Raw genomic sequence first — 10006 nt, 5'->3', positions numbered from 1 at the left:
GAGCTATATTTTCTACCTGTTTACATGTATGTTTTACGTGTTACATGCATAGCCTATGTGTATTTAATTTTCACCTGTTTGTGTTTTTACTATGGTGAGTCACCCTTACATGTGTGTTTATGCATGCAGTAGAAATGATTATGTTTCACCTGCTTTTCTTTTTGATAAAATTGTTTTAGTTGGATAGTTTGGTAATTTTCGTGTGTCCCTACATGCTTGTACATTCTTTTATTTTGTTTTTAGCATATGATTGCTCTTATGAAATAAATGGTGTTGCATAGTTTCATTTTTGCATGGGACTGTTCACGTGAATAATCTTGAGCTATCCAAGTCAAAAAAATACCCGCCTTTTGACCGAGGTTGACCTACAATAGCCGAATCACCCTCTCAAAATTCCAAAAACACCCTTTTTCGAGCAAAAGAGTGGATTTTTAATAGAAGGGCATTGTGGTCATTTTACCTTTATCTAGCTTTTATAAATGATCCCTTTTCTCTCCTTCCACCCAAACCCATATCAAAATCAAAACCCTTCATCTTCCTCACCACTCTTACGCACCACCATAGCCAAGAGCTCTAAAATCTTCAAAATCCTACACCAAAAATTATACCCATTCCAAATCCATTCCATAAATGGATTCTACTCAACCCAACTCTCCTACCCAACACCAACCCGTTGAAATAAATCAACATGTCACCAAGGTTTTGCAAGGGTACCTACTCGAAAATGAGGATTTTCTCAACAAGGCTAGAAACAAGGATTTTACTCAAGCATTACTCACGGGAATGGAACAAAGCAATCTCCTAAAGGTATGCAACTATCATTTTCAAGGAGCTTTCGTTGATGCATCTTTACAGTTTTTCGAGCATGCTACATACACGAATGGTGTGATTTTATCTTCTGTTAATGATACTCCTGTGGAGGTTGTTGCTAGTGATATTAGAGATGTTTATGCTTTTCCTGAAAATGCTTTGCCTATTGATGATATTATGTTTGATCATGATGAGTTTTGGAGAGTTGTGCGTGTGAATGAACTGAAAGTTGTCCCGGATTTTTCTGGATACAAAGTGGAGTTGAAATGGGAATTTGAGTTGTTGTCGGATGTGATACAAAAGTGTGTGTATCATCTGCTGGGAGGAAATGGCAAATTGTCTCCCAAATATACCCGAGCAATGTATGCCGTGTTTCACGGGATAAGTGTTGATTGGAGTAGATCTATGTTCGAGAGGTTATGTCACTTTGTGAAGGTTAAAGGCCATGTAGGGTACGGCCTTTTGGTTTGTGAAATTTTAAGGAGGAAAGGTGTAAGGATTGGTGCAGTTAAGGGCTTGACTCGTGACAACTTTGTGTTAAAAGGAAATAAGAAGAGAAAGCCAAGGGAAATGACGTGAAAATTGGGGTGTTACAGCTGCGGCTACCCCCTCGCCCGCACTAAGGAGGGCTCAGTCTGAGAGACGACCGGTATCCTCCAGATTACAAGAGCCGACCCCGACGCGATGCCCGGCGCTTTCCCGCCTGAGCGCCTCGGGCTTCGGGCCACCTGCAAGCCGAGAAGAACAACCACGTGTCAGCGCTCTGGACAGAATAAACCCGCCGATAGAAAGAGGGCGCAGGTCGTTAAACTTGCCGACCGCGAGTGAAGCTGATTCGAGCGAGGCTAGTTCATCAGACTCGCACCGCCGTAGGCACCATGATCCTGCCCGCTCCTCCGGCCTCTCGCGTGGAATATTGGACCAGGTCCGAGCTGAGTTCAATCGGTGGAAGCAGGAGCAGAGAGATGACCGCATCATGGATCGGGCGACCAACTTGCTGCGCACGCCCTTTACTCAAGAGATCATGAGTCAGCCTTACCCGATTGATCTACGCGTGCCCGAGGACAAAGAATACGCCGGCAGATCTGACCCCGAACAACACGTCAACCTCTACTACGGCAATATGCTCATGATGGGGGTGTCCGAGGCTGTGATGTGCTGGGCGTTTTACTCAACATTGACCGGAAGAGCGGCAGAGTGGTTCCGTACTTTGGAGCCGGGTTCCATTTCGAATTTCCGGGACTTAGCCCGGAGGTTTGTTGATCGTTTCGCTATGTCCAAGACCGTGAAGAAGCATTTCTTGCATTTGGAAAACGCCAAACAGTTAGATGGTGAACCGCTCTCCGTATTTATCGAACGATGGAATAAGGAGATGGCGGAGATCGAGCCAGTCGATGATGTCACCGCTACTAATCTGCTGCTGAACTCCTTGAGGGCGGGGAACTTGTATCAGGATCTTATTCTCCGGCCCTCCTCCTGTTACGAGGGCGCCGTGCGCAGGGTGGTCGCTCACGCCACCGCCACAGAGGCGAACTCTGCCAAAAGAATGATGGAGACAGGGGGGCCGAGGAGGGATCAAGGTCAGCGAGATTGGCGTCCGAACAACCCGCGACAAAAGGATCGTGACGAAAACCCGGTCTACACTCCGCTCAACAGACCGGTTGCTGAAGTTCTACAGTTTGCACAGAACTGCCACTTAATCCAGTTGCCCGCTCCGGTGAGAGATGGCCCAGACAAGGACAAATATTGCGCATATCACCGCAACCGAGGGCACGACACCGAAGAGTGCCACGTTCTCAAAGGCTTGATCGAAGACTTGTTGTAGACCGGAGAGTTGGCTCAGTTCGCCGAAAAGAAGAAAAAAAACTGGCGAGGGTGGAGAAAGTACTTCAAAAAAGACAAGGATAAGAAAGACAAAGACCCCGACCTGGACAGGGAACCCCCGGCAGCCGCACAGAAGCAGGTGATACATGTTATCTTCGGAGGCCCAGGAGGCGGAGACACAGCCGGAGAACGCCGTAATTGGGCCAGGGACCTGCACGTCGGCCTGGTCGAAGAAACCGCCCCTGAGGAAAGGATGAAAATAGAGCCCATCGTGTTCACCGACCGCGATCTACCGAACAGCCCCGACTGCTCGACCGAAGCGTTGGTGGTAACTATCGACATTAACGACTGCTCGACCGAAGCGTTGGTGGTAACTATCGACATTAACGGCGTGGACGTCGAAGCGTTGGTGGTAACTATCGACATTAACGGCGTGGACGTCTAGAGGGTGATGGTCGACACCGGATCCAGTGTGAATGTCATGTACTTGGAGGTTTTCCGAAAACTCCAGTTAGATCGATCTGAGCTGACTCCCATTCGGACCCCGCTCTCCGGTTTCACGGGCGCCATGATTCATCCCGAGGGTGTTGTTCGTTTACCCGTGGAAGTGGGAACGGTCCCGAGAGTGCTCCGCGTGATGATGGAGTTCGTTGTTGTCGATCTAGCATGCGTCCACAATGCCATCTTGGGCAGACTGGGAATTTCTCAGCTCGGGGTGATCATATCAATGTCGCACCTCTGCATGAAATTTCAAACTCCAGAGGGTGTGGGCACAGTCTTGGGAGATCCCCAATCGGCCCGACGATGCTATGTCCGGGCGGTACAGAAACAGGACGCCAGCACGTCCCGGATTAACACTATCAGCAAGAAGAAGGAAGACGCTCGGTCTGAACAGCCCGAACCCTCAGATGACGTGGAGCTAGTCGTTTTGACTGAGGACCGGCCTGACAGAGCAGTAAAAATTGGCGCGGCATTGCCTACAGAGTTAAAGAGGTCGATTATTGGTGTCCTCAGGGAATATGCGGACATCATCGCATGGGGACCGGAGGACATGCCTGGGATAGACCGCCGGACCATTTGTCACCGGTTGTCGGTTCGGCCGGGTTCACGGCCGGTAAAGCAAAAGCAGCGACATCTCTCCTCCGACCGGCGACAGTTTGTCAGGGAAAAGACTAGATCCTTGGCGGCGGCCGGGCATATCAGGGAGGTCCAGTACCCCGAATGGCTGGCAAACGTGGTCCTCAACAAGGCGTGCCCGCTGGACCCGTTCCCGTTCCCGAGCATTCACCAGATGGTCGACGAGACCGCGGGTGCCGAGCTCCTAAGTTTCATGGATGCTTTCAAGGGATACCACCAAGTGATGATGGCTGAAGAAGATGAGGCCAAAACAGCGTTCATCACCCCGGACGGCCTATACTGCTACCGAGTTATGCCGTTCGGCCTCCGCAGTGTTGGAGCCACCTACCAGAGAATGGTGAACGCCCTATTTGGAGATCTGATTGGCAAGACAATGGAAGCCTACATCGACGACATGCTGGTGAAGAGCAAGGACATGCACGATCACGCGTCCGACTTGAGACGAAGCTTGGAGATCATGAGGCGTAACCAACTGAGACTTAACCCGGCCAAATGCACATTCGCTGTACAGACCGGAAAGTTCCTCGGGTTCATGATGACGAGGAGAGGAATAGAACCGAACCCTGCGAAGGTGAAACCGATTATGGATATGAGGCCGCCGGCCACGGTTCGGGAAGTTCAACAGTTGACCGGTCGGTTGGCCGCCCTAAGCCGTTTCCTCTCGAAACTTGCTGAGCGAGCCCACCCGTTCTTCCAGACACTGAAGAAGACATCCGCCTTCGCGTGGACCGACGATTGCCAAAAGGCTTTCGAGAGTTTGAAGGAGTATTTGGCCTCGCCGATAGTGTTGTCCAGGCCGGAGCCCGGCGAGGAGTTACAGATATACCTCTCCGCGTCCGATCGCGCGATCAGTGCAGTGCTTTGCCGAACCGACCCTGAAGGGGTACAGCGCCCGGTCTATTACATCAGCCACGCGCTCCAAGGTCCCGAATTACGATACTCTCGGTTGGAAAAGGTCGTGTTTGCATTATACACGACCGCGAAGAAGCTCACGCCCTATTTTCAAGGCCGAGTGATCCGAGTGTTGACCGATCAGCCGATGGGCGCTATCCTTCGAACGACCACATCCTCCGGTCAGCTAGTCAAGTGGGCGATGATCTTAACCCAGTTCGCGATCGAATACACGCCCAGACCAGCCATTAAAGGACAAGCCTTGGCAGATTTCGTTGTGGAATGTTCGGCACGGGATAGTGCCACCTCGCCGACCGCTGACCCCGCCCCGGCGGAGTGGGAAATCGCGACCGACGGATCGAGCTGTAATCAGGGCGCTGGTGCGGGTATAGTTCTCACCAGCCCGGAGGGCTTCAAAGTCTATTACGCCTTGTCGCTCGCTTTCTCACCGACCAACAACGAAGCGGAGTACGAGGCCTTCATAGCTGGTTTGTGCCACGCCCGCTCTCTAGGGGCTCGACATGTGAGGATCCGGACCGACTCAGCCCTGGTGGTCGGACAAGTCATCGGTGCCTTCGAGGCAAAGGGAGAACGGCTAGCCCGGTATCGAGACCACGCCTTATCCGTTATGGAATCGTTTGATGCGTGCATCGCCGAGCATATCCCACGGGCTGAGAATGCAGACGTAGACATGTTATCCCGATTATCGCACGAGGCCCCGGAATATATATCTAAGGTTGCCCGGGTGGAAGAGCTGTCGACCGCATGTATTGATGTGTTGCCCATGGCTCCGGTTGATGCTGGGACGGATGAGTGGATCTCCGACCTTCGGTCCTACTTAGAAACCGGAACCTTACCAGAGAACGAGCAGAGGGCTAAGAAAGTGAAGCTTCGCGCCCCTCGGTTCCAAATAGTCGACAATCGCCTTTACCGACGGTCTTATGGGAGGCCGTTGATGAGATGTTTGTCCCGGTTCGAGGCCGAACTTGTGATGACCGAGCTACACTCTGGACTTTGCTCCGCTCATCAGGGGGGCCGGGCCTTGGCAAGAAAATAATGCTGATCGGCTACTATTGGCCGTCGATCCAGTTGGACTGCGAGGCATTGGCAAAGTCGTGCCAGCTGTACGCCCGGGTCTCGGGCAGACCAGCCACCTTTTACCATCCGGTCAGTACGGCAATACCGTTCACTAAATGGGGAGTGGACATCTTGGGACCCTTCCCGCAGTTGACCGGTCGACGTCGCTTCATCATCGTCGCCGTTGATTACTTCTCGAAGTGGATCGAAGCCGAACCGCTGGCGACGATCACTTCCCAGCAGTGCACCCGGTTCGTGTGGCGAAATGTGATCTCCCGCTTTGGGGTTCCAGTTCAGTTGGTGACCGACAACGGCAAGCAGTTCGAGAGCGAATATTTCCAGAACTTCCTGGCGACTGTCAGCACCAGATCGGTCCGGTTTTCCGTAGCGTACCCTCAAGGGAACGGTCAGGTTGAGAACGCAAACCGGACCATTTTTGAGGGGCTCAAGAAGAAGTTGCATTCGGCCGGACGAAGCTAGGCGGATGAGCTCCCATATATCTTGTGGTCGTACCGGACTACACCCCGCGAAGCTACGAAGGAAACACCTTTCGCACTAGTCTACGGTGCTGAGGCTTATCTGCCAGTGGAGGCATGGATACCGACCTCCCGAGAGCGTGCTGGACTCCCTAGAAGAAAGAAGAGATGCTGCGGCCCGGAGGGTCGAGGAGTACCAGAAGAAGTTGAAAGAAAACCGCGACCCAAAGGCGCGCCCCCGATACTTTCAGGTCGGGGATTACGTGCTGTGAGAAAGGAAGGCTAGTAAGCCGCTCGAGGGCGGGAAGCTAGCTCAGAGTTGGGAAGGGCCATACGTCGTTTCCGCAGTCGTGAGACCGGGCACTTACCGGCTCGAGACAACCACCGGCAAGCCGGTTGACCGTATTTGGAACTCCCAGCACTTGGTCCATTTTTTCCAGTAGATTGTAATAGGACCGGGAGCCTGCGCGCCCCGATTTACTTTGGCCTTGCATGGCCGATTTGTTGGACCCTTCGGGGCCGTTCTATTTGCAATGTAACGCCGACCGGTCAGGCCGGCTTTTCCTTTTATGTTCTTTTAATGGTGAGAGCAAGGTGCTCACCCCGGGAGTAAGGTGCCCGGTTACCGGTCTTTGGACCTTTGTGGTGAGAGCAAGGTGCTCACCCCGGGAGTAAGGGGCCCGGTTACTGGTCTTCGGACCTTTGTGGTGAGAGAAGGTGCTCACCCCGGAAGTAAGGTGCCCGGTTACTGGTTTTCGGACCTTTGTGGTGAGAGCAAGGTGCTCACCCCGGGAGTAAGGTGCCCGGTTACCGGTCTTTGGACCTTTGTGGTGAGAGCAAGGTGCTCACCCCGGGAGTAAGGTGCCCGGTTACCGGTCTTCGGACCTTTGTGGTGAGAGCAAGGTGCTCACCCCGGGAGTAAGGTGCCCGGTTACCGGTCTTCGGACCTTTGTGGTGAGAGCAAGGTGCTCACCTCGGGAGTAAGGTGCCCGGTTACCGGTCTTCGGACCTTTGTGGTGAGAGCAAGGTGCTCACCCCGGGAGTAGGGTGCCTGGTTACCGGTCTCTAGACCTTAACTGATGTGTAAAACTAAATAACGCAAAGCAAATAAAAGTAAAAACGCGCGGACAATCGAAAAGCTTTTATTAACCGGCTCAAAGGCCACCAAAATAAAGTAATGCCCAGCATAACGAGGTCGGGCTCTCGATTCGCGTCATCTAATCTACTTCGCCTCGGCTGACGGCTCAGCTCTGGGCTCCGCGTCGCCCCCCACCGTTGGCCCGGCAATAGGGGCCGCCACGGTCTCCGCCGCTGGTCCGGCGGTCGCCACGGCCTCCACCGATGGTCCAGCGGAAACCTCAACAACGGGGACCGGTAGGGTACGCCCCTCCGGGACTTTAGAAAACGGCGTCGGGTCGGAATCGGGCACCTCCTCCGGGAGAACAGCCAGGATTTTAGGAAGGTCTTCGTCGTCGATCGCAACCTCCAGCGCAGTCCTAACGTCGTTCTGCATGGCCCTCCGGCCGCTGTTGAACGCCTACGACCCGAACTCGTACATCAGGTCCTCCCCGATCGGGGTCCGCGAAATAGCTGCGAGGACGGCTTCCCCAGTCTCTTGCCCTCGGCAGATGTGCCGGGCGAGCAAGACGGGGTCGGTGAGGATCTTTTCCCCGAGATCCGCACGTTCCAGGATCCGTCTCCCGGTCTCCTCGGCCGTCCTCAGCTTGCCCTCGAGCTCTTTGATCCGCTGCTCCCGCTTTGCGAGGGACTTCTTAAGCGGCGCCACCTCTCGACGGTGGATCTCGTCCCCGTCCTTCGCTCGGGCAAATAGGTCAGTGACCAAGTGAGCCATCTGCAAAAACCCCGGTAAGAGAGGCTGTAACCAGCAACGAAGCGTATTAAAGTAAGTTCGCACTACCTGAATCAGGTAGCAGGCAATGCGTTCCCCGACTAGAGCGGTCGTCCATCCGCTCGTCTTCTCTGGAGAAGGGGCCGCGGTGCAGATCCTCGATAACAGGGCCGCAAGAGGCTCGTCCCCGTGCTTTATCAGCACGTCGATCACCGGGGTCGTAGACCCAGACCCGTCACGGCGAGGGTGTTTAACCGTCGCGACCTCTACGATCTCTTTTTCCTTCCCGCGCTTGGCAGCCCGGGCCGCGTCTTGCTCGCTGCTCAAACCGGCAGGGCGCGTGGTGGCCAAGGGCAGGCCAGTAGGGACCGAAGCTTCGGCGCTGGGAACCGCTGGTTTCGAAGGCTCGGCCTTCTTGGACCCTAGGCTGATTTTTGTCTCCGGCGCGGGCGGGCGGGCGGGCAGAGACCGGAAAGCTCCTCATGGTGCCTGAAGAATAAAAAACGAGGTTAAAATCCCGACCTCCAAACAACCGACCTCAGATCGGTGACCCTTACGAACCTCGTGAACCGGCCTCCGGAGGGGGAGGTCCGACGGTTACTGTCACCACCGCCTTCTTGGGCGTGTACTTCTCCGCTAGGTCATATCTGGGGGGCTCGAGGTTCGCCTCCTGGTACTCCTCGGGCGACCGGAAGATATCATATTCGTACTCCTCGGCCGAAATTTTTACGGCCGCATCGTTTAGAGCCCGGCTTTGCCTGGGTCGCTTGTGCTCCGTCACGAGGACCGGCCATTCTCTATCGACCGGAAGAGGCCATGGATATTTGACCGACAAGATCCGATCCTTCCAGCCTTTGTTGTTCTCGGGCAGATGTAGAATCTTGCAGAAATGCTCGCGAGATTGTATGCACAAGACGCCGCCCCCGTGTTTTACCGATAAAGGCCGGACCGAAAAAAGGTACCGGAAAAGCTCCAAAGTCGCGGGGAGACCGTGACGATGGCATATTTGTGGAAAGCACGCCAAGGTGCAGTGGGCGTTAGGGGCGATCTGCCCGGGCAGAACCCCGTAATACTTCATAAAACCCAATAGGAAGAGATGGAACGGGAAGGTTAACGGGGCCTTGATGGAGTCCAAGTGCATCCCGAGCCAGTCCCTGTTCGTCCGGTCGACGACGCTCCCCAACGACCGTTTGGTCTCAAATTTAACGACCCCGGTTAGTAGGACCGAGATCTCTTCGATCTCCCCACGGGTAAGGAGACTGGTATGTTGACGCAGGCCGCTGTTTTCCAAGCGGATCCTGCTAGCGGTCACGGGAGGAGTGGAATCGACCAGCAAACCGGCGAACCAATCCCTACCATGAGCGGTAGGGACGGGCTTCCCTCGACCCGAGGGCCCTGCTTCCGTGGCGAGGGGCTCTACGGCGGGCCGGGAGTCTGCTTCGTCATTCCCGATTCCCAGTCGATTATGAGGCCGGGCTAAGCCCTCGTTCTCCCCAGAGTAAGTGTCTATGGCGTTGATCAGGAGTCATAGGTCGAGACCGTGAATGATCCAACCTTGACCGAGCCGCCGTAGTTGTGAATCTTCCGGTCGATAGTAATTATTATTATAAGAATAATAATAATAATTATTATTATTATTATTGTTATTGTTATTGTTGTTGTTGTTGTTATTATTATTATTATTATTATTATTAGGATGGTTCAAATGAAAACAACCCTCTCTTGTAAAATGTGTGAACTAATATCAGCCATCTATCAAGGTTTACCAATTGTTGATGATTTTAGTGTTTTTTTTTCTTTTTTAAAACATCGTGTTAATTTTATAAGTAGTAATTTAAACTCTTAAATTTGTAATATTTATAAAATTGAGCCTGTTTCTTTTTCCTTGTTTTTCAACAACCCTTAATCGTTGATCTATCTAAATGGATGGACCAAATTTATC

General features: G+C 53.1%; 2 protein-coding genes across 2 annotated transcripts; both read left to right on the top strand.

Moving 5' to 3' along the window:
- The first annotated feature begins 1942 nt into the window (after positions 1-1942).
- Positions 1943-3079, top strand: LOC116005819. The gene is made up of 2 exons (XM_031246056.1): positions 1943-2527; positions 2636-3079. The coding sequence occupies exons 1-2, from the start codon at positions 1943-1945 to the stop codon at positions 3077-3079; spliced, it is 1029 nt and encodes a 342-aa protein (XP_031101916.1).
- Positions 3080-3085: 6 nt separating this feature from the next.
- Positions 3086-5719, top strand: LOC116005818. The gene has a single exon (XM_031246055.1). The coding sequence runs from the start codon at positions 3086-3088 to the stop codon at positions 5717-5719; it is 2634 nt and encodes an 877-aa protein (XP_031101915.1).
- The last annotated feature ends 4287 nt before the right edge of the window (positions 5720-10006 follow it).

This window comes from Ipomoea triloba, chromosome 15, assembly GCF_003576645.1.
Source record: "Ipomoea triloba cultivar NCNSP0323 chromosome 15, ASM357664v1".
In the NCBI taxonomy this organism is placed as follows: domain Eukaryota; kingdom Viridiplantae; phylum Streptophyta; class Magnoliopsida; order Solanales; family Convolvulaceae; genus Ipomoea; species Ipomoea triloba.
The sequence above is the reverse complement of the archived record's forward strand: the minus strand, read 5'-3'. Positions and strand labels throughout refer to the sequence as shown.